At 46.7% G+C, this 24,892-nt stretch overlaps 1 protein-coding gene across 1 annotated transcript in view; it reads right to left on the reverse strand.

Moving 5' to 3' along the window:
- Window positions 1-570: 570 nt before the first annotated feature.
- The window catches only part of MCOLN1 (mucolipin 1), a 58,174-nt gene continuing 33,852 nt past the window's right edge, over window positions 571-24,892 (reverse strand). Inside the window, exons 6-14 of the mRNA XM_030194717.1 lie at window positions 18,912-19,008; window positions 17,100-17,199; window positions 11,129-11,235; window positions 10,376-10,525; window positions 7,375-7,476; window positions 5,526-5,648; window positions 4,623-4,829; window positions 3,888-4,018; window positions 571-1,858 (exon numbers count right to left, since the gene is read on the reverse strand). Of these exons, the coding sequence (XP_030050577.1) occupies window positions 1,816-1,858; window positions 3,888-4,018; window positions 4,623-4,829; window positions 5,526-5,648; window positions 7,375-7,476; window positions 10,376-10,525; window positions 11,129-11,235; window positions 17,100-17,199; window positions 18,912-19,008 (1,060 nt within the window). The 3' untranslated portion in view covers window positions 571-1,815. The remainder of the gene's footprint in view (window positions 1,859-3,887; window positions 4,019-4,622; window positions 4,830-5,525; window positions 5,649-7,374; window positions 7,477-10,375; window positions 10,526-11,128; window positions 11,236-17,099; window positions 17,200-18,911; window positions 19,009-24,892) is intronic.

Below are 24,892 nucleotides of genomic sequence, written 5' to 3' on the forward strand. Positions count from 1 at the left end.
TCTCACATAAAAAAAATATATGTAAAGGTTTTGGATGTGGGATTTTGTTTGTGATTCTAGTAATCCAGAGCCATCAGATCTCCTTAACATACCAGGATGAAATGTTTACAAAACAGCTCCACGGAGTAATCTTTCCCTTCTCGTATTTCAGAGAGGAAAGGAAAGTGTCACTATTTCTTTTGTGCAAATACATATGAAAATGACCACGTGCATGCATGCACATAACCCAGTCCTCGGGACACACACCAGCCACTCAGGTTTTCAGGATACCTACAATGAATATACATGAAACAGATCTGTAAACAATAAAAGCAGAGCATGTAAATTTCTCTCATGCATTTTCATTGTGGATATCTTGAAATGCAGACTGACTTGGTGTGTCCCAAGGACTGAATTCAGAACCCCTAATATAACCAGTTATCCTCCCCTCTTCCCTTTCTCAAGTATTCCCATCCCAAGTAAAAGCACAGCCCAAAAGACCCCCCCCCCCCCCCCACACACACACACTTCAACCCAGGAAAAGAATCTCTCAGAGCACAAGTGAATAAAAAACAAGTTGCAAACCACAGAGATATTCTGAAGTCTTTATCATAAAGCTGATAACTTAGTGTCTCAATAAAACAGAACATATTTAAAACCGTAACATTTCTCGTCTTGCACCAGTCCTTCCACAGTGTATACGCACATGTAATCAGTAATCTAAGTAACAGCGGCTTATACCCATGTCCAATGCAGCCAGTCTACAGTAAAAGCCACCCCACTGCTTAAAACTAAAAGCCTCACTAACAATCTTATGAAAGGTAAACATGAGGACTCTCGTCTTTCACACTGTCTTGTGCTACACGTTATAGGCATGTTTCACAGTTCTACACTAAAACTGCCAGGTCACAGCAGATTGTATCAGAGGCATCAGACATATTCAAGGGTTACACCTACAGTGAAAGAGCAGCAACTCAGGGTGAATGGTGTACCCCGTCCTGCCCAACCACTCCCCAAAACATATGAGCAGTGCAGAAGGAGGACTTGTAGAAGAGCCGAGTACCCCTTGAAAGAAGTGTTCAAGCAGGAAGTAGTATGTTCCTGAAACACATCTGCCGTGAAATAAAAAAGGGGCGGCCATAATTTGTATATTACTTTAGCTCAATGGCTAGGGAACAGGAGAAACCTTTGCAGAAAAGGTTATAATGTTCCCTGTGGCTCAATGTAAAGGAAAGAAACAAAAAAAAGGTGTGGAAGAGGCAGGAAGGTTGGCAATATTTTGTAAAAAGTCCAAAATGTAATTCCTCCTCAAGTTCCTTGAAATGTCCAACATCCACTAATTCTCTGATGATTTATCTTCACCTGATGTGGAAGTTTAAAAGGCAAAAACATTATAAACATACATTTTTTTTTAATGTAAAATGCAAAAAATTACAAAACAGGGCACCAAGGAGTGAAGCTAGGCTACTTCACAGCCTACGTTCTCACTCATTCCAAAGAAAAAAAAAAAAAAAGAGGCATATCCCCTTATTTTCACATGGGAAGAGAGGCCAGCAAATGGCTTAAGTCTTGTCTTGCCACACGTCCCGATGCCTCAGTTACAATCCACAAGGGAAGGACGGAGTATGGCTTGGCATCTCGGAGGACAACGTATGCACTGGGTAATGATGTTTCTTCCCCTTGTGTCCTGCTGTCTGTCCCTGGCACAGCAGTGTCCCTGAGAGTCAGTGAGCCATCCGACCCCTCCAAAGAGAAGATATGCTGCTAGCTTGAGTTCAACCAGTTTCTGCAGGCTTCGGGAATCAGAAAGAAGTATCCATCTAGCAGACTGGATGCTCAGTTAACCAAGAGATCGTCTTCGTCTTCCACTACTGATGATCTGTTGAAGAAGGGAAATGTTATCAGAGGTAACCAAGGGCAAGCTGTTAGCAGCCACAGTTCCTAATGAAAAGCATATTAGTGTAACATATTGAGGTTATTCACAAGTTTATGTAAAGCAAGGAGCAACTAGAAGAATAACAGATTCAGGGCCAGATGCACTAAACTTTACGAGCCAATAACGAGCAAGTAGTAAACCCTGGAAAGCACTAAATACTTTTTTCCAACAACGGTAGCAGCTAACGCAAACGGAATGCAGATGAGCAAATTGTGTAGAAACCCTATTGAAATGAGATGCACTAAGCTTTTCCGCTTGCCCTAACGCTGGGAAATCTAACGAGAGGTCTGTACCTCTCGTTGGGGCTGCGTGGGCTTGGAAAACTTATAAAATGTAAAAAAAAAATCGGGAGGGGGCAAAAACGACCAAGTGCTCGTCAGGAGCATCCTTTATGGACGGCCTTGCCCCCCCCCCCCCCCCCCGCCGCTCCCTGAACTTTATGCAGCCCCGGCCCCCCTCCCTTCCTTGAAATGACAGCTTCCCCACCATCCTCGGCCCCCCCCGTGGCCCCGCCCCTGCCGCCCCCCTCCCGAGGTCATCGCCGCCGCCGCTACCCCCCTCCACCCAACCCCCTCCGTCTGCAACCGGGCCCTCACAGCGCCTCTCACCTCCGTGTGAAGGCGCTGCACCGGCAACAACAGCTAATCGCCTCTCCAGACTTCCCTCCTTGGCCCGCCCTCATCTAACGGGGGGCGGGGGGCAGAGGATGGCGGGGAAGCTGTCATTTCAAGGAAGGCAGGAAGGAAGGGGGGGCCGGGGCTGTGTAAAGTTCTGATTTCGGGGAGGGGGCGGCGGCAGCGGCGGCCTCGGGCGGTGGGGGGGCAAGGCCATCCATAAAGGACGTCCATAAAGGACGTGGGTTTTTTTTAATGTCCTTGGCATGCGCAGAGCAGCCAGCACAACTCTTGGACGCATGCTCTACCAGCCGATTATCCGACGGTTTTATGAAGGATTAGAGAATGCAAGTGAGCTGCAACGAGCAGCTCATTTGCATTCCCTTTCCTTCATGCATAGCTGTTCCCTACTGATTCGCTATGGAATTCGGTACGGAATGGCTCTAACGACGACTTTAGTACATCCCCCCCTCAATCAGTCAGGGCTTAATTTTTTTGGAGTGGAGGGAGGGAAGAGGTTAGAATGCAATTCCACCACATTTTTTCACATTCAAGAGCAACAGAGGTGATCTGTTCCAGCCCCTCCCTTCCGAGCAGCCTGCAGGAAAAAGAAAGGGAGGGGTTGAGCCTGGAGCAGAGCAAAGACCCCCTAATCCAGCCCCTCTATTCCTGCTGCTCCTATGTTAGAGAATGACACGGGGACAAAGTTTGTCCCCGTCCCCACAGGCCCTGTCTCCATCCCCACAGGTTCTGTCCTCATCTACAGAATATTTGAAAACTTATGATTTTATTTTTAAATCTTTTTATTAAAGTATAAAAAGGAACAATATGTTGTGCAACTGTTTTATATAAATTACAAATTGAAAACAACAATAACAATGAGCAGCTATAATAACCCTCCTTCCCACCACCACCCTCTACCCTTCCTAGAAAATGACACGAGGACGTCCCTGTGGGATCTGTCCCCATCCCCATCCCTGCGGTTCCCCGTCCCCGTGTCATTCTCTATCCTGTCTCTACAGTTCATCTTCCTTTTTGTCTGCAAATTAAGCCCTGCCATTTAGTACAAATGAAACGTCCTGCCAGTGGAGAGGTACAGCACAGGCAGCGCACACACAGGCATACTGCCCTGCAACAGGTCCGGTACATTACACACTGCCCCCTCCCCCCAGGAGATATAATGCAGGTAATGTACGCACATACACTTCGGGTATAGAACAGGCAGAATCCACATGCACAGCACTCTGCTAGGTGCAGGTCAGGTTCAGCACAGACAGAGCAAGCTCCCCCATTCACACACATGCCGCATATAGACAAACTCCTGGCACTGTTAATATGTTTGCTTGAAGCACACGTACCGTTTACAGCAGCAGAACACGGAGCATGCCGAGCTGCCAGTGTTGCGGAACTTGCCTGACTTGGGGCTGTCTTTGCACTCAGCGATGTAAGCATACAGTGCCGTCACCTGCTCAGCCCCAGCACTCTGGTGCTGGGGATAAAAGAAAAGGAACGGACATGGGTTAGGCTGAGAGAGAGTGGGATATATGATCAATAACCCACGGAAGTGATCATCACAGGACCATGTGGAAAGAGTATGCCGCATCAGCAGATTCAAAAGGGATTATACCAGGGGTGGGCAACCTCAGTCCTTGAGGGCTGCAACCCAGTCAGGTTTTCAGGATTTCCCCCAATGAATATGAATGAGATCTATTAGCATGTACTGCAATGGAGATTGCATGCAAATATCTGTCATGCATATTCATTGTGGGTAGCCTGGAAACCACCATCTTAAACCACTAATGACAGACCTGATGGTCAAATACTTCAATCCTGGGGTTCAGTGTACTATTAATCCAAACACTGGGTGTGTGAGGGGGAACAGACAACTCTATGTGCCCCATTCCCGATTCATTTAACCTATAGGGCCTTGGCCCTCACTCCGAGTCCTCTAGGGCTGCCCACAGGTCAGATTTTCAGGATACCCTAATTAATATGCATGAGACAGATTTGTATACAACAGGAGGTAGGGATATCTTGAAAACCTGACCCAAGAAGGCCAAGGATATAGGAAGGAGCTAACTGCAAGCACTGACCTTAATGGTTTCGTAGGAGCCGGTGATGAGGGCGATGAAGAGACTGAGCACCATGTAGATGAAGAGGCTGATAAAGGTGTACAGGTAGACCTGGCTGAAGAGCCACACCAGATAGTTGTTCTGCTGCATTTCTGAGAAGGTTGCAAACATGTCATCCCCATTGATGAGTGAGAAGAGGCACTCCGACACCATGGAGAGGGACCGGAACTAAAAGGGGCAGAGAACAGAGCAGTTATATCACTCAGTAGCAATGGGGGGGTGGGGGGTGAGGGAATGGAAGATAGCACCAAGGAGGACAGGGGAGAACATGGGCTTGTGTATCCCTTCTAAAACAAGGTCCACCCACAACGAACCACAGACATATAACGTAGGCACGCCAGATAGGGGCAGTCTGAGTGCAGTTCAGACTATGAGAATTCAATCTGTTTATCACATAGAAACAGTTTAGGTTGGGTCCACTACCAAAGCTGAAGGGAAGGGGGATGCAGATCAACACTGTATCTCTTAGTGGGGTGGAAGGGGTAAAACATAGCAGCTTCTTAATGGACCACCATAGTTCTGATGTTAAGAAAGATGGCAGCCTCCAGCTGCAAACGTCAAGGTCCAGAAGACTGGTTATCCGTAGTGTTCCCAGAAATACTTTCATTTTTGCTAATGGTACTAACAATAGTAACATTGTCACCTGCAGCTTGGTTGCTCAACTGCGAGTGTAGACTTCTGAACTGCTTTCCGTGTGTACAAATGCTTTTATTGTAATTAAGGGCCTTCACACAACTGTACCCCACTCTGAATATCCTAATTTAGGTTGGGAAGGCAGTATATAGTTCTTAATAAAAAAAATAATAGGGCAGACTTGGTAGCTGAGATTCCGTATCTCTGCTCATCCATAAGCATTTCCAGTACCTTGATGTGGTATGGCCCCAACACAATCCAGCCACAGAAACAGTAGCCAAGATAGATGACAGCCACACAGCAGCAGAAACGGATCACGTTGGGGAGGGCGACGCGCATCGTCACAATAAGAATCTGCAGGGGCAGGTGAGAGAGAGAGGAGGAAGCTGGGTTAGGAACACTGTAAGTCCCCAAATCATCATCGAAGGTGTCAAAGCAGTAGTACTATTTACATCATTCAAGCTATCAAGCCTGTAGGATTCCAGGTGCAAATCCTGCCCCAATTGTTCTTATTGTTGGGCGTCAACTGTCAGGAAAATAGGTACTAAGCCAAGCAAGAAATGAATTTTATCCCAATTTCGTAATTCACTGCCTCATTTTTTTTTCTATTATTAAAATAATAATATTCTACTTATGACCACAAGAGGTCCTACAGCAGATTACCAGAAAAATCAGTAAAATAAAAGAAAATCAACATTCACATTCAATATAGCAGGATAAATGAACACCTATAAAAATAATTTAAAAGAATATTTCCTCAAAAAATAGATTGTACATATTTTGCTAAGTTCTTAATATTGTAGCTAAAAATGAATTGTCATAGGGAATACATTCCAATGGGAAGTCTTATCGGTGTCTATGATTTTTATTTATTTAGATTTTTGCTCACACCTTTTTCAGTAGTAGCTCAAGGTGAGTTACATTCAGGTACACTGGATATTTCTCTGTCCCAGGAGGGCTCACAATCTAAGTTTGTACCTGAGGCAATGGAGGGTTAAGTGACTTGCCCAAGATCACAAGGAGCAGCAGTGGGATTTGAACCGCCACCTCTGGATTGCAAGATCAGTGCTCTAACCACTAGGCCACTCCTCCACTCCAAGATGCATCTCCAACCCCAGGTGAATCTCTGTGTAACTTCATGCAAGTCACTGGGTGGGTAAAACAGTGCTTTTACTTGTACAAATGGGCTTTTATTACGTTTCCTGCTGTATATGGGAGCAAATGTCAGTGTGGAGTGCAATCGTGCACTTGAATTTTACCCACTGTACCAGGTTTGAACTAAACGCATGCGTTTGAATTTTCAGTAATAGGAGCTCTTATTTAGTCAGAAAAAAAAAAACAAATGCAAACTTTTCAAAGTGAAAGGCTGCCTTTGAAACCACTGGAAAGAACACAGAGGGAAAAAAAAGTTCTGAACTGACCCCCTTTAATCTTACAGTGCTTTATCTCTTGATGTGCCTGGCCTGTGGTGGGGGCAGTGCGTGTGCAAACGAGGGAACTTGCACTGCTCCTGCCTCTGCTGCATCTTCTTTTTATTTATTTTTAAAATAATAATACATTTTTATTACAAAGAAAATACAATTTGGAGGAGGAGTGGCCTAGTGGCTAGAGCACCGGTCTTGCAATCCAGAGGTGGCCGGTTCAAATCCCACTGCTGCTCCTTGTGATCTTGGGCAAGTCACTTAACCCTCCATTGCCTCAGGTACAAACTTAGATTGTGAGCCCTCCTGGGACAGAGAAATATCCAGAGTACCTGAATGTAACTCACCTTGAGCTACTACTGAAAAAGGTGTGAGCAAAATCCAAGTAAATAAATTAAGCAAGAGCGCCCTGTCAATTCCAATAAAGAAACAGTGCAAGTCCAAAAATGAAAAATCTAAGATATAATCAACCCTAATCCCTAACATGAATCTGCCCCCTAATCCCCCTCTCCCCTTAATATCCCAACCCATCCCAAATTATACTGAACTCAGTTAACAACTGGGACCCAGGTGTTCTTCAGCATCCCAGGACCAAAATATCCCTCCCCAACTTGCTGCATCAGTTTTTGTAACAATTAGAATGTAAACAAGTTACCCACATTGTACTTCTGGAAGAAACTGAGGTAACGGATAACTCCGACCCAGACAAGGAGGGTGGATGTGCCCAGTAAGATGCTGCAAACATCGTAGCTGGCGAGGTTCTGCAGAGACAGAAGACAAAAACGATTAGGTAGCGGAGGACGGAAGATAAGCAGGCAGGATGGACTGAAGTCTCCTCATTTCCCTCTCTTCTATCCACCACCGTTCAGATCACTCGCCCAATTGTATCTAAAAATGTACTAAAGCATTGACACCCTTGCACAGTAGAAGACCCTTCTTCCAATTCTTGGGAGTTCCACTTTGTCATCTCTCCAGACTTTGGAAAACACTCCCCAAAAAAGGCATCACCTAACACAAGACTTATTTCCACTTCAGGAAGCAGGTGAAAGTTTGGCTCTTCTCCCAAGCCTTTCATTGAAAAAGTAACTAACCAGCTAGTCACACACACAAGGACTAACGTCAGCTGCATATACTGGAGAAGGACTTGCTTATCCTGTCCTACCCTAGTTGAGATCACCTTCCCGCACCTTTTCTGACATCACTGCAGTTTTTCCTTGTCAGTCACCCTAATATCTAACTCAGATTACTCTTATATGTCTATCAGGGGCATTTTCGAAAGAAAAGGGCGCCCATCTTCCGACACAAATCGGGAGATGGGCATCCTCTCAGGGCTGCCCAAATCGGCATAATCGAAAGCCGATTTTGGGCGTCCTCAACTGCAGTCTGTCGCGGGGATGACCAAAGTTCACAGGTGCGTGTCGGAAGCGTAGCGAAGGCGGGACTGGGGCATGCTTAAGAGATCAGTGTACTCGGCTGATAATGGAAAAAAGAAGGGCGTCCCTGATGAACATTTTGTCGACTTTACTTGGTCCATTTTTTTTCACGACCAAGCCTCAAAAAGGTGCCCAAACTGACCAGATGACAACCGGAGGGAATCGGGGATCACCTCCCCTTACTCCCCCAGTGGTCACCAACTCCCTCCCACCCTAAAAAAAAAAAAAATTTTTTTAATGTTTTTTGCCAGCCTCAAATGTTATACCCATCTCCATGATAGCAGTATGCAGGTCCCTGGAACTGTTTTAGTGGGTGCAGTGCACTTCAGCCAGGCGGACCCAGGCCCATCCCCCCCCCTATTTGTTACACTTGTGCTGGTAAATGTGAGCCCTTCAAAACCCACCCGAAACCCACTGTACCCACATGTAGGTGCCCTCCTTCACCCCTTAGGGCTATGGTAGTGGTGTACAGTTGTGGGGAGTGGGTATTTTTATTTTATTTTTTTTTTTTGGGGGGGGGGGGTAAGGGATATAAGGGAGCTATGCACCTGGGAGCAACTTCTGAAGTCCACAGCAGTGCCCGCTAGGGTGCCCGGTTGGTGTCCTGGCATGTGAGGGGGACCAGTGCAGTACAAATGCCGGCTCCTCCCACGACTAAATGACTTGGATTTGGTCATTTTTCAGATGGACGTCCTCGGTTTCCATTATCGTTGAAAATCGGGGATGACCATCTCTAAGGTCGCCCATCTCAACATTTAGGTCGACCATCTCTAAGGTCGACCTAAATGTTGAGATTTGGCCGTCCCCGACCGTATTATCGAAACGAAAGATGGACGCCCATCTGGTTTCGATAATAGCGGTTTCCCTGCCCCTTCGCCGGGACGTCCTTAGAGATGGTCGTCCCCGTTCGATTATGCCCCTCCACATGTCCCACCTCCACTTATATCCTAAGCTATTAAAGATATGTTAATGTTTATTGTTTTGACACTGTATTTATTATACTATGCCATGATGTGAACTATTTGGGTATTTTTGCTGCTGCCATTGTCTATTGCCTATGTCTGACTTATTCTTGCTGTTCACCCCCTAGTGAATTTCCTGAAAAGGGTGGTAACTAAATACAAATAAGTAAAAATTATGATCCTATAACCATTCTGGGTGACTGAGCTAATTTTAAAACAAGAACAACTTATTTTTATATCACTACTAGATGTACATAGTGCTGAACCGTGGTGATAAGTATCCCTACCCCAAAGAGCTTACTAGTCAAGCGAGTGCCTGATAGAATGGGAGATAACGTGACCTGCCCAAGGTCAAATGTCAGAAACGGGATTTGAACTCTGACTTCCCTGGTTCTCAGCCCATTTGCTCTAATCACTAGGCCACAACTGGTCTAGCACCAAGTTCCCTCCAGTGTGGGCAGGGCCATGACTAGGGGTGGGTGAGAGAGGAAGCCCCCTGTGTTGGAGGAGAAAGCATAAACTGGCAGTGGCTGAAAAGCTGGGAAAAATGTCTCTATTCTCTCACTGATCAGGCTGGGGGATGAAGGTGAGAGAAAGAGCAACTGAGCTTGCCTGCCCCAAGCACTAAAGCACTTATCTGTGCTGTTGTGTTTAGGCCTCTTGAACCTCTTCATTGATAAACACTCCAGTAAAGCTCAGTGAAACACATCATGCCCCGAGACACAAATCACAACAATTATTTTAGGTTACCACCCCCCCCCCCCCCTCCTCTTGATTTCTTTTAAACCATTTCAGAAACACAGAGCTGGGTTCTTGCCTCTATTTTCTCCCACCACAATCCCCTATGATACACAATTTAAAAAAAAAAGGGAAAAACATTCCTTGCAATATGATATTTTAATTCCTCACTTCTAATACTGCTGTTTCCCCAATACTCTTCCCTGAGTTTCCAAATTATTTCAACCATATTTAAAGCCACAGCTACATAAACTGATCACAAATGAACACCTGCAATTCTGGAAGGTCCCCAGTTTGTCTCCTGTCTTAAGAGTGATACCTAGCGGCCACTCAGGACCCACAATTAGAAGTGGGGGAAGGTCTCCCAGATTTGCTTCTCAAGTACAGAAGTAAACTGTGACAACTGCAGCCCCCCTACTCCCTCCATTTGTCTGCAAGCATCCCACTCTCAATGTAGTGAGGGTCCTACCCACTTGACATCCCTCCACATCCACAAGAAGCCCATCAGAATTAATTTATGACTTCACCTTAGACTCTATCCCAATCTTCATTACGGTGCCTATTAGGGTGAGAACATCACTGATGATAAGCAGGAGATACCAGCCGTTGATGAACTCCATCCGCTCCCAGAGGGACACACCCTGATTGTATTGAGCCTGGAAGAAGCTGGCAAATTCCTGCAGGGAAGATTGAGTAAATGTACTTCAGATCATGGGCCAGCCAAGAGCAGTGGTGATATGTTGACACTCTATCCTGTAACACAGAGCTATAGCAAAGCATAGAGCTTTGGATTGATATAGAGGAAACCCATGTACTAAGGGCTGACAAGTCACCATAAAATGGATTCAGCAAATTAGGTCTAACACTAGGATTAATGGTCCTACCTTGAAAAAAAACCATCCTGGACTGGTTAATATCACAAGAACGGGCAAGACTTTTTAACCTCACACCTGAAATTGCTCATGGTGTTCTCTCCCTAATTCTCACTCCCATAATAGCATTCTGGATCAGTACTGGCTCTGAGGGAAAAGCATAGGCTAGTGATGTTCCAGGTCCACACAGTCCCCAGGTCACTAGCTTTTCACCCAACAGAGACAAACAGTAGCTTAGCACAGCCAGCGTACCCAAGGCAAAGTGACTCCCCCAAGATCACATGGATTCAGTAACACAGCCAGAATTAGCAATTAGGAGCTCAGCTCAATTCAATTTCCCTTCCTTCCCCATCACCACCATATGAAATGCTCTGTTCATTTCTCCTCCACACATACCACAATACTCACATGCTGTAAAACCAGACCCCGAAAGATAGAGCGACTGCAGAGAGCAAAGGATAAAATACACACGATGATCACCAGGACATCAAAGACAAGACGTGAATAGTTTTTACCTAGAGAAGCAGGGAATAAATACACACACAAAAAAAAGACATAAAATAAATATGAGAAAAAAAATATCCCTTCAGTCCTCTCCCAGTGCCTACAGAAATTAAAGACAAACGCCCAGAGCACTTAGAGATTTAGACCCTCCCCATGCAGCCTGGCAGCATGAGAGACAGAATTATAAGGGTAAATTAGGCCTTACCTGCTAATTTTCTTTCCTTTAGTCCCTCCGGACCGGCCCAGAATGTGACTGATGGGTTGTGCACGCCTTCCAGCAGGTGGAGACTGAGAAAAAAACTGTGACTCTAGCCAGCCAATAAGAGCCCTTGCCAGCTAGAGAAAGATCCAGTAATAAGGTACCAAAGCAGAAGGAAAGGCATAGAAGAAATAGAAAACCTGTGCATCCAAAAACCTGAGCAGCTACCGGCACATTGCCAACAATGGGTGAGTGCCTTCAAACACATCATGGTCCTTCATACAGGACATTTCAGTAAACTTCTTTGTTTGTTTGTTATTTTATTTATGTATTTTTATTTATTTTTTTTTTATTTAATATAGACCAAGAAACTAACAACACGGCTCCGAACAAACACAGATATCTGAAGGGAGGGATCTGGGCCGGTCCGGAGGGACTAAAGGAAAGAAAATTAGCAGGTAAGGCCTAATTTACCCTTCCTTAGCGTCCCTCCGGACCGGCCCAGAATGTGACTGATGGGAAGTAACAAAGCAGTGAAAATATGGGAGGGACCCTAGCAGCCCCGCCGACAAAAACGCATGCTTCAAAACGAAACCTGCCGACGACTGAGGACGTCGAAACGTCAGAGCTTAGAAAAAGAATGCAGAGATGACAAAATGGCCACCGTATCACTGTCTTGTGGAGGCCCCAGACCACACTCTGTCTACAAGACTATATGACCTGTTGCAGAACGAGCTCCAAAATGCTGTAGAACAAGTTTCCCCGAAAGAAGATAAGCCTAAGTACTCTGTACTTAAAATCATCGAGGAATAAATAGGTTTAGAGGCCATGAACCCTTTACGCCTATCTCAAAATACAACAAAGAAGAAGATCAACAGATGTAACCAGAAAAAAATCAAAATAGTGGATGAACCCCCATTTGACATCCAAACACTTCAAATGCCGCTGTTTCTCTGAGCCAAAAAAGGAACGTAATCAGGCAAGGCCATCAGCTGAGAAGCATAAAAGCAAAATACCACTTGGAGAGATAGGAAGGAACTGGCCGGAATACTACGCGATCGGCACAGAAGACCAAGAAAAGCGATATACACAACACCTGCAACTCCGAAACTTGCCTAGCGGAAACAATGGCCAGCAAAAATACTGCCTTCAAAGCCAAGCCTTTCAGAGTACAGGACGACAAAGGGTCAAAGAGAGGCTTAGTAAGAACTGCCAGAACGAAATTCAGACCCCAACGAGGAAAAGTACATCGCTAGGGAAAAGGAAGGAGATTAACCGCGCTCAAAAAACGCACTACAGCTAGAAAACTAGCTAAAGACCTCCTCCAGATACCATCCCAAAAGGACGAGAAAATCGCAATCTGCACCTTAAGAGAAGCGAAAGGAAGAGCTTAGATCAAGTCCCTCTACACAAATGTAACCTTACATAACCGAAGCACGAAAGGAGATTTGTGCATGAGCTTTAGCCTATCCTCAAGATCCTCCAAGAGCGCTCATCAATCAAAGTAATGAGCTAAGAAAAATAACCCCTGCTAAACAATTGAGGCCATTCAAGAGCCAGGCCGTAATACAGCAGAGAACCGGATTCGGATGAATGACAGGACCTCGCTGCACCAGAAGTTTGAAAGAAAAGTTCACCAAAGGACGTGGAAAACCGGCACACCATGGACTTCGAGACCACACCAGTGCTACCAAAATCAGACATTCCCTGTGTGTGTCGACCTTCCAAAAGAAGACACCCTATCAGAGGACAAGGAAAAAAGGCATACCTTAAACCAGCTGAGAAGCATAGTAGAAGAACGTCCACACTCTGCGCTTTGGAAATCTCATGACGACGGCAAAAATAGAGGAAATCTGCATTACTATCAGAGGACCACAGATCCAACCTGGGATACCCCCAACGATCTAGTAACAACCGCAACACCACTTAGATTGGCGACCACTCTGTCAAAATGAGCCTGTAACGACAGAGAAAAGGTGCTTGAACATTTAGGACCCATGCTACATGAGCCACTGAAAGAGCCACCCGATGAACGTGCGGCCCTTGAAACAATAGCAATGGGATTCACTCCAACGGTAGAGTCCTCATTCCTCTTTGCGGAATGATAAAAATATAACCGCTGCGACATTGCCCAAGATTACATGAACTACTCAGCCTGTCAGTAGCAGAAGAACCCTGAGGAGCGCCAGATGAATCGTTCTGGTCCCCAACCGGTCTAAATGATAATAATGTCTTCTGAAAAGACAGAGACCCTGACCAAACTGCTTCAGAAAATGAACTCCCCGGCCGAGGAGACTGGCATCCGCCGACACTCCAGACTAACAGAGATGATTCAAATGCATATCTTTGGACAAATGAAAGTGCCAAAGCCACCAATGTAGACTGGTCCTGACCTGGAAAGAAAGAAGCAAAGACTGATGAAAGGAAACCTTCTGAGATAACCATCTGGGCAGTTGCAACCTCTGAAGAGACTCCAAGAAAATCCTAGTGCAAGGCACTGCCTCCATCGGTACTGCCATGGTTCCCCAAAACCTGTAGAAACAATCTCTTTCCGATGGACTGAAAATCTGCCAGGAGTGACGAAGTTGAGCCTGGAGCGTGATGACTCGAGGCAACAGTAAACACTCGACTCTGGCTTATGGGAAACCTAACTCTCAGAGGCTCTATCGACTAAGAGGGTAGAAGACGGCTCCTGTGCCTAACTAGTATCCAAGATAGGAACTGCAAGAATTCTGCCCCCCGAGCTGTCACCAGAAGACTCTCGTGACAAGAGTTTGCCCAGAATAACCAATTATCCAACTGAAGATGCAACAAAATGCCCCTTTGTTCTGAGAGCCGCCACTACAGCTACCATAACTTTAGTGAACAAAGGAAACAAAAATCTGCAGGAGAAATAGAAATGTGAAAGTAGGCTTCTGAATGAAACAAGAGAAGTCAGAAACTCCCCTGACCACACTGCGACAAAGACAGGCCGCAAAGTCCCCCTTCGAAAGAGGGCCACTAGAGGTCTTGAGCGACCGGCAAGAAATCTAAAATCGAAGAGAAAATGGGGGAAAGACCTTGTCACTGAACTGTCCGAGGGAAAGAAATTGGACAAAGGTCCAGACGCCCACAGAGAACCGCTCTGATGGCCACAAGTTTGATGCGAGCCCTGGAAAGAGATACTGGAGTAAACTGAAATGCGTACCCTACTCGCATAATCTGCAATACTCAGCAATCCAAAGAAAGGTAGACTCGCCTCTCTTGAACTGGCGCCAAGCGAGCACCTACAGGGAGCAGAGGCAGTACCTGCACCCCTGCATTGCCAAGAGCAGGAGAAGCAATGGATAAAAATCTGACAGCAAGAAGACCCATAATAGCAGACTAATACTATAGTGCTATAAAAAGTATAACTCATGAGAATTGCCTCAAACTAGCATGTAAACTCCCAGTGACCTGTTACAAAGAACTCCCATAGAGATCGGAATTCCAAGAGATGCAACTGGAAAACGCTGCAGAAAATTAGTACCCACCACCTAAAGTAAAACCAGACATTTAGTGGGTAGTCTGGATGCAGATGTGGGTATTGCTGGAGACCGGACACACCTGAAGGACCTACAGAGTGTAAATGCTAAATAGTAGTAGTCTTAATAGTGCCCCCAGTGTGAGAATGCTTATGCTCTGAAAAACTCAATTAGGCTTGATTATAGGAATTTGATCAGCCAAAAAAAAGGAACTAGAAGCTGTAGCTGGTTCGACTTGGCTAATTAGGGCCGAGAGCAGGCACTGAACCAGAAAAATAGTAGCAGTAGTAGTAGTAAGAGGTAGGTGCCAGCTGCGCACCCATCCCCAAATGCCACTGACTGGACATGGCTCAGCACTGGACAAAAATCATAAGGACAATTATATACTGAGGCTGGAAAACTGTATCAAGAGCAGCGTATGCCAGAATATGTCACCCCACTAAAAAGTGGATAAAGGAGAGGGAGAGCAGGGGAGGAGGGGAAAGGAGGAGAGATATAGGCAAAAAATGCCTGATTATATACTTATATATACCGCTGTCCAGAAGGGAGTATAAGACTACAACCAAAGTGGCCACCTGCAGAGCTGCATGAAAGTAGCAAAAATAAAAACACATACAGAACCCACTTATATTCTATTCCTCTTGTTTTTAGTAAGTCTGCCTGCTAATAAGTTCCCCCTGCTGTTATATCAAGGATGTAAGCTCAATGAGCAGGGACTGCCAATTTGTATATGTTGTACAGCGCTGCGTATGCCTTGCAGTGCTATAGCAATGATAAGCAGTAGTGGCATTGCAGAGAGAGCAATGCAATGTGCTGCATGACCTGCTAGGTCTTGACCACCTTTACTCAACTGGTAAATACCTTCTCGGAGGCCCATATAAGAAACATAAGCAAGCCAAAAAAATCCCCTCAGCCGCAAGCTCCCGCCTCGTAGGCAAGGCACCAGACTCTCTCATCAGAATGCTGACAGTTGTCACTGCACGCACTTCTGCATCCAATATGACCTCCAAAATGGCGGCAGTTCCCGCCAAAATCGGAACCGAAGATGAAAACGCGAGTAGCGGCAGACCAACGGACTTGAAGTCGGACACCCCCTCCGACAGCGCCAACCGCAAAACGGAACCAGAACCTTGGACCTTTTTTGTTAAAACTGTGCAAAAGCAGCAAACACAGCTGTTCCTAAAAACCGCATCGCTGACAGAAACAGCGGCGGAGTTCATCTACAGAGTGAAAACAAAGGACAGGGAACAAAAAACAGCTGAGCAGGAAACATCTGAGCGCTCTGGAGCAGCCCTGCTAGTTCTTACCGCCCACAAACGGCTCTGCTAAGCCAGCAGACCGGGAGGCTCGCTTCTTTCAGTCAATTATTTAATTATTTATCATTTAGATTAAGCCGCTGCCTCTCCCATCCTCCACAGCCGCCCCCCTGAGGCGCTTGAGGAAATCTTTATATAGCTTAGAAAAAGCAAAAACAAGCTAGCAAAGTCAAATTAGCCAGCAAGAGGGAGAAAAGCTTTTTTTTTTTTTTTTTTTAAGTAGCTGCCTCTCCCTACCTCTACAGTTCTTACAACGAAGAGCTGGAGGAAATTCACATCAGTCAGACTGCTCCTGACAACAGTCTGCTTTCCAAAGCATCAGAAATTAGGACAGAATGCTTTTACTTCAGGGAGGAATGGGGGGGGAGGGACTCGGCCTACCGAGTATGACACCCCCGAGGCTCTGAGGGACCCCCACGGGTTTCAGGCTTCAAACAGCAGGTTTTTGTTATATCTCTTCAAAAATGCACAGGGACACAGACGAAAATTATACCAACACTCAACAAAAGAGAGAAAAGAAAAGTATAGAAAAGTCTGAGACTGAAGGGCTCACCACCTTCCACCTGCTGGAGACTGAGATTACTGGATCTTTCTCTAGCTGGCAAGGGCTCTTATTGGCTGGCTAGAGTCACAGTTTTTTTCTCAGTCTCCACCTGCTGGAAGGCGTGCACAACCCATCAGTCACATTCTGGGCCGGTCCGGAGGGACACTAAGGAAGTTTGCATTTTAAAGATGAAATGAGGATCAGTTGGCAAGTGAGCTGGGCTCTAATACATGGTGCCATAGCAATTATAACGCCAGACATGCAGAAAAGAGGATTTAAAGCTTTCCCCAGCACTCTCCTTTGCCGCCCTCACCATGCCCGTACACGCTGGGGTCTTTACACTGCTTGATAGCTGCTTCGTTGTCCAGTCGGACCTTCACTTGGCCACTATGAGCTTTGTTGTCAAAGGTGATCTGAAGGAACAGAAGAGGGTGGGAGGGGAGAGAAATGAGTAAATCAGTCAGGGTTCTGGGACAGCAAAATTAATGCCAGTATAATTAATCAGTCTGTAGTTTGTTTTGCTTGCTGGGGATACTGTGTAAGTCCATAAGAAGGAGAAGTTAGGTCTTACCTGATAATTTTCTTTCCTTCCCAGAATTCCAAAACCTGTGGGATACTTGTGTCCATCAACAAATTCATAGTCTCCACAAGTCTTACCACAGATGAGAAAGGTTAAGGACTGATACTCTGTCCCACACTCTCCAGTGAACCTCTTTCCTTCTCCTTTATTTATTTTTTTTTAAAGGTTGTTGTGCTGGAAAAGGAGAGCTCACAGGAAACAAGGGCCGAGGAAGGTAGGGATAGGGCTTCCAGCTCATTAAGAATCAGTCCTTGGAGTCAGCCTAGTAGCTCTGTGGCTGAGCAGATAACTAGGGTTTGATTCTAGGAAGATGGAAGGGGCTAGGCATACAGCAGAGGCAGCATTCACCACACCTGCAGGGTGATCGAAGTCCCAGTCATGGCTCCATGATAATATCTAGCCTTCAGGTCTGGGCTCGTGGCTGCAGGATTCTTGGGAGTGGGGAAATTCCTAGGTCAGTGGTTCCCAGACCTAGTCCTGGAGGCACCCCAGCCAATCAGGTTTTCAGGATATCCATCCTATATAATAATTCTCACCTCCAACGTTCTATGCTTGGGACCATGGCTCCCTGGCTGCAAGTGGTCTGCGAGGCAGACACGCACGGACGTCACTGACGTCAACACAGCTGATTCCAAGGCAAGGGGAGGAGTAGGGAAACACGCGCAGCATGTTTCCCTACTCATCCTACTGCCTCGGAATCAGCTGTCACCCCCCTGCGCTACGGCCCCCTCGAAACCCACCCCCTCCCGCGAACCTGTCGATCCCCCCCCCGGAACGCCGAAAACCGCACCCCCCCTCCCGCCGCTGTTGTGCACTACCTTCGGGTGGGTTCCTCAATCATCTTCTCAGAAAGTTTAACTCCATGCGTCTGACGTCAGACGCACGCAGAGGAACTTCCAGACAAGATGATTGAAGAACCTACGGGAAGGGAAGAACAACACGGCGACGGTGGCGGCAGTTTTCGCTCGCACGGGGGGGGGGGGGGGGGGAACGACAGGTTCGCGGAAGGGGGGGTTCGAGGGGGCCGTAGCACGGGGGGGGGGGGGGGGGAATTGCCTGCCTAAGGCCCGTTTCCTTGCCTACAGAAACGGACCTTTTTTACTAGTAATGAATATTAGTGAGAGAGAGCTGCATGCAGTGGAAGCCAAATGAAATTGAGCTGAAATCCCTCCTGGGCTAGCACCTCTTAAAAGAGATTTTCCTAAAACCAGTCTCATCAAACTGTAAACCCTACCCCTCCAAATGTTTCTCTTTTTCATCTTTGGTTTAACCAAGGGTAGAAAGTGACACAAACACCCTGGTATCACACTTCACAGATCCAAGCAATAAGAGAAGTGCAATGCCAGAGGCCGCCCCAATGTGAGCGCCCTGAGGCTCTCTCAGTTTCTGAGGAACGGCTGTGACTTATAAACCCCTCACTAGGTTTCCACCCTGACCTCCTGTCCAACATGCACGCCTTGGCTGGGTATGGAGTAGCTCAGACAAGTTGGGGGAAAGAGGACTCACAACAGCAGCGTGCCTCTCTTGCATGGTTGCCTTACTCACAGTGATAGTGAACGTGTAGCAATCTGGTATCTCGTTGTTGATGATGGTTTGAACATTGATTGCCTTCAGCTTAAACTGGATGGTGACGTTGATGAGTCTGTGGAAAGAGAAAGGGCGGGGAGTAAAAGTTCGGAAAGGAAAGGGGATCAGAGAGACTTCAGTCCGATAGGCTGCATGACAGGATAAATGGAGGTGTAACTTACACAGGTTGATAAATCTCTCTTATCTGTCCCCTTTTCCTCTACTGCTAATTCCAGACTCCGTTCCTTTTACCTTGCTGCACCTCACGCCTGGAATAGACTTCCCGAGCCTGTACATCTAGCCCCCCCCCTTTGGCCATTTTCAAGTCCAAACTTAAAGCCCACCTCCACTGCTTTTGACTCCTAACCACTGTTCACTTGCCCTATCCTTTATCCTCACCTCTTTATTCCCTTAATTGTTCTGTCTGTCTGCCTGTCTTATCTAGATTGTAAGCTCTTTGAGCATGGCCTGTCTTTTGTGTGTATGGTGTACAGCGTTGTGTATGCCTTGTAGCGCTATAGAAATGATAAGTAGTAGGGCCATCTGGAATTATTTAGGGAGAAAGAACACATCTCTAGGCCGTCTTAAAGGCTTTGACAAAAACAGTGCCATAAGCCAGCAGGTCAATCTGTTAAACCAAACTTCAAAACACAGGGAAGAACAAAAGAGACTGCCCAGCTTATAATCGAAACTTTTCGCCGGCGATCTTCCGACACAAATCGGGAGATTGCCGGCGATTTCACAAAAGTGGCTAAAAGCGTATAATCGAAAGCTGGCTTTTTAACAGCATCGCCGCTTTCCCGTCGCCTCGCTGGCGAAAGTTCAAGGGGGCGTGTCGCCGGCGAAGCGAAGGCAGGGCATGGGCGGGCATGGGCATGGCTACCAGATGGCCAGCTTTCGGTGATAATGGAAAAAAAAAGCGGCGTTAAGCGGTATTTGGCCGGGTTTACTTGGTCCTTTTATTTTCACGACTAAGGCTTAAAAAGGTGCCCCAACTGACCAGATGACCACCGGACGGAATGGGGGATGACCTACCCTTACTCCCCCCCAGTGGTCACCAACCCCCTCCCATACTACAAAAGTTAAAATGAAAACCTTTTTTGCCAGCCTGTATGCCAGCCTCAAATGCCGTACCCACCTCCATGACAGCAGAATGTGTTGTATCGTCTGACAGCCTTTCCGTGGTTGCAATGTGGCTCTCGGGTGAGTGTGACACCTTTTCTGTTAGGTGCCCTGCAGAGTCACATCAGCAATGCATTGTGGTGGGTGTAGGGTACTGGGCTATACTCCCATGGTGCTTTTCCCCCCTGCTAACTGGGTCAGTGTGCCCTGTTTTGTTTCCGGTAGTCCATGAGGTAGTGGCCATTTTTGTAAGCCAGTTTTAGATCCCTTTCATGTGTTACCCACGTTAGAAAACGTTATTACCTTGAATGTTGCTGAAAGAGGGCATTGTACAGCATTCTGCCAGCTCGGACCTACTGCTAATCTCAGTATCAGGGAGACTCTTTGCCAGTGGGGCACAACCTCTGATCTGCAGTTAACTGTGAGTAAAGGTGCTTATTCAAATAAACCACTTTTTAAAAGACATTAGTGGGGGGACTTCCGGTGGAGCCGAGCGGCAAGATGGCCGCGGTCTGAGAGAGCTCCGCTACACCGCTGACGGGTCCTCTACCCCTCCGCTCTCCGGACCCCCTCTGCGGCAAGCTGGCGTTGCCCAAAGCTCCCCAACACAAGCGGGCACCTACGGAGGTCTCTTGGTGCGCCCGGGAGTGCAGCGCAGTCGAAGGCAGCGATACACGCGACCAGACCCAAAATGGCGGCCGGAGGCTCAGCGTGTAGGAAGGCGGAGAGTCAACAGAGCAGATGACCAGCGCGCGGAGTAAGAACTTTGGGGCTTGATTTAAGGGAGTCCGAAGGAGAAATAGCATAGCGGATACGGGGGAGCACGACTAACTAAACTTTCATCTGCCTTACCCGCACCCCCCCCCCCGACGAGCGAGCAGTGATCGGGGCACCGAAGCATCGAGCGGCCCAGTGCTAAACTCGCAATATCAGGGGCCAGGAACATTCAGACATGCATTAAAGTAAAAATCAGGCACTGTCTACATCAGCACACATACTTCAGGAGTGGGTGCCGTGGCAGCGCAATTTAAAAAAAATTTTTCAACGGAGACCGCAACTGCCAGTGGAGAAGAGAAGAGCCTTTTTTAATGCTACAAGAGAGATTTAAAGCTTTTAAGCACAAATAAGACTCTGGCACTCAATTTGTAGAATTTGAGCAATTCATTTACACACTACTGCAGGGGTGCGCAGATAACTAATTAACAGCGGGTCTCTCCCACTGACGGGCTGAAAGAAAGATTGGGAGGGGCTCGGGCCCACAGCCTGGTAGCGGGGGAGAATTGGCTCCCAGAACCCGTGGAAAATTGACGGATGTGGGCCTGTGGGAACCGGCCCCAGCGCACTACTGCAATATACATAGAAAAAGTGCCTACATCACAAGATCAGACGCGCAGATTCTGCAAAAGATATAATACCCTCTGTATGGAGCAATTTCTGAGGCCTAAGCTAACAGGAACAACCCGAAGCGGGACCAAATACGATAAAGGGAAAAGTTCCCCATCATCCACAGGGGCCAAGATGGCAGAAGGGAAGCTTGAAAAGCTTGGGGATTTCTCCGAAAAACAGCTAGCACAGATAACCATGGCGGTTAGTGCCGCACTTAACCCAAGGTTTGACTTACTTGAACGTCAAATGAGCAGTTTAGAAGCTACCATGGCAGACATGGTGAGACGGGTGGGAGAGGCGGAAAGCAGAATCTCAGCTGTGGAAGACACGAGGGCACAGAGTGTCCAAGACGTCACCCGTCTGATGGAACAACTTAAAGCACAGCAAGATAAGATTGAGGATATGGAGAACAGAGCACGGAGATGCAATTTACGAATTGTTGGCTTGCCAGAAGCAATCCCTGAGAAATCACTGGGGCACCTGTTGGAACAATGGCTTAAAAAAGAATTGGCCCTGTCAGACAGCTATGGAGAACTGTGTATAGAAAGGGCCCATAGACTTGGCCGTTGGCAACAAGGGCAACAGCGACCCAGGCTGGTGATTATTAAAGTTCACAATTACCTACACAAAGAGGAAATTATGAGGGGCTTCAGACTGAAAAGGGACACCTTAAAATACGATGGGACCCTGATTAAAATCTTTCAGGACTACTCGGCCGGAGTACAAGAGCAAAGACACCGGTTCCATCCACTTTGTACAACACTGGTAAATAGGAAAACACGGTTTATGCTGATTTATCCGGCTGTTTTGAAGATCCAACATGAAAACTGATGGCGTTCTTTCCACTTGGTCCCAGAGGCTCAACAGTTTATAGACTCTGAGCTGTTGGCACCAGTTGAAGCACCTCCGTGATCGCATCCCCAAAAACTCATGTTGGAGTAAAAGACTTTGCTTTACTTACAGCCTCCAAAGAGGGCGGTGATGATGCAGGCATGCAAGTTATGTTATTTTTGTTAACACAGTGTGGATTAAGAATTGTTATGTTGAATGTTCCAAGTGTATTAACTGCTGATTAGAGGGTTTCCCTGATGGTTTATTAAGGTGGATCACACAGATCACCTGGTAGAAGGGGGGGGAACTCCTTTTCGGGTTGGGGGGAGTGTGGGGGTACTGGGGGGGGGGGGGGGAGTCGCATAGCGGTATTACATCAACAGGAAGGAGAGAAGTTAAGGGTAAAGGATAGAGGGAAGGGGTAGGGGTTCACATCAAGAGAGGGGTAGTGGGTGGGAGGGTCTAGAGGGGATTTAATATCAAGGGTGGGAGGGTTCCCGGTAAAATGGTATGGGTCTCTAACTCAGGTCAAACAAAAGAACGAAACATGTGGGTGCTGCCTGGGTCTGAAAGACGGAGTGAGTACCAAGGTGCAACAATTACAGCTGCTGGGGAGGGGCTGGGACCCGGTGGCTGAATTTTTCAGGTGCACTATTATGGAACTAGTAAGCTCAAGCGATAACACATTGTAAAATAGTCACCTGGAATGTGGGAGGCATTTCGTCTCCCATTAAAAGGAAAAAGATCCTAGCACATTTAAAGCATCTCAAAGCAGATATTGCATGTCTACAGGAAACGAAATTGACGGCTACAGAGCATGAAAAGCTAAAACAGGGCTGGGTGGGACAAGTGATTCACGCATCCTCAGATGGGCGGAGGGGAGGAGTAGCAATTTGTATCCACCGGCAACTGGCTTGCACGGTGGAGACAGTTCTACAAGATCCCAATAGGCGATTCGTATTGATTAAAATGTGGCTGCAGGGGAGGGAACTATACCTGCTAAACGTGTATGCCCCCACTCCCCCGGATGACTCCTTCTTTCCCAGATTGTCACGGCAGTTGCTCCCTTATGAAAGTAAACATTTGGTGATTGCTGGGGATATGAATGTACTGATGGACCCAAAAATTGACTATTCTGGGGAGGGACACGGGGGGAAGGAGAACCGGAAGGGGTTTAGAATGTTAAAAGAATTTAGCAACTCACTCTCTGTAATAGATGCATGGCGGAATTTGCACCCGGACTCAAGGGAATACACACATCGGTCCAGAGCACACGGGACTTGGGGTAGAATAGATTATATGTTTACCTTCCCAGCATTATTCACATGTGTCCGAGACACTAAAATTGAAGAGATATTGATATCTGACCATAGCCCTGTCTGGTTGGAGCTGGAGGCGCCAGGAAGCTTTCAGCCGACCAGACGGTGGAGGTTCCCTAATTATCTAGTAAAAGATAAGTCTTTTCAAAAATTCCTGGTCAAAAAATGGGAAGAATATGAATCGTTTAACAGAAAACACAAGTCTAACCCCCAGTTGTTTTGGTGTACTGGTAAGGCGGTTCTCAGAGGGGACCTAATTGCCTTCGTTGCAAATAAGCGGAAAAAGAGCACAGCTAGCCTCTTGCATCTGAATAGACAACTACAGAAGGCTAGACGCCGTTATATGGAACGGCAAACTACAGCTAATAGGGAAGCCTACTTATCTGTTCAGGCAGCTGTGAATTCACTGTTGCATGAAAGAGTACTAAAAAATAGGATTTTTCAGAAGTATAGGTTCCACAGATTTGGGAACAGAGCCGGGGGTATGTTAGCTCGGATAGTTAGGAAGCGGGAAGGGGGCAGAACCATATCGGCTCTAAAAGAAAAGGCGGGAGGCCTTACTAATAGCCCAGATAAGATTCTCCAAACACTCCAGGAACATTTTGCACAACTATACACAGCTGAACATTCGGTCGGGGAGGCACAAATGAGTGATTTTCTCAGAAGGGCTCGAATGCCAAAGCTTGGAGAGTTAGACATAGCATGTCTAGAAGCCCCCATTCAGCCCAAAGAGTTAATGGAGGCCATAAAAGGGTTGAAGTCATTCTCGGCACCAGGGGTGGATGGGTATTCAGGAGAATTTTATAAAATGCTACAATCCCAATTGATACGGCCACTTTTTGAGTATCACCAAGCGGTGATACAAGAAGGGAAATTTCCATTACACGAAAACACTGCATGCATATCATTATTGTTGAAACCTGGGAAAGTTATCGAAGAACCAGAATCCTACAGGCCTATTTCGTTAATTAATGTTGATATCAAGCTCTTAGCAAAGATTCTGGCTACACGGCTCAGCAAGTGTCTACCCAGTGTGATTGAACCGGCACAAGTGGGATTTATCCCCAAAAGGCATTCTGTCGTGCATATTCGGAGAATATTACTTGCAATGGCACAGTGTCGGTTCAATGAGACGCCTGGGATGTTGGTGAGCCTCGATGCCACTAAAGCTTTTGACAGGGTAGGGTGGGACTTTTTGTTTTATATGTTGGATTGGATAGGACTCCCTCCTTGAATAAGACAAGCAATTGAGGCTTTATATACCGGCATGGAAGCACATATAACAGCTAATGGGGGGCTCTC

The sequence above is a fragment of the Microcaecilia unicolor genome, chromosome 3 (genome assembly GCF_901765095.1).
Source record: "Microcaecilia unicolor chromosome 3, aMicUni1.1, whole genome shotgun sequence".
Classification (NCBI taxonomy): Eukaryota; Metazoa; Chordata; class Amphibia; order Gymnophiona; family Siphonopidae; genus Microcaecilia; species Microcaecilia unicolor.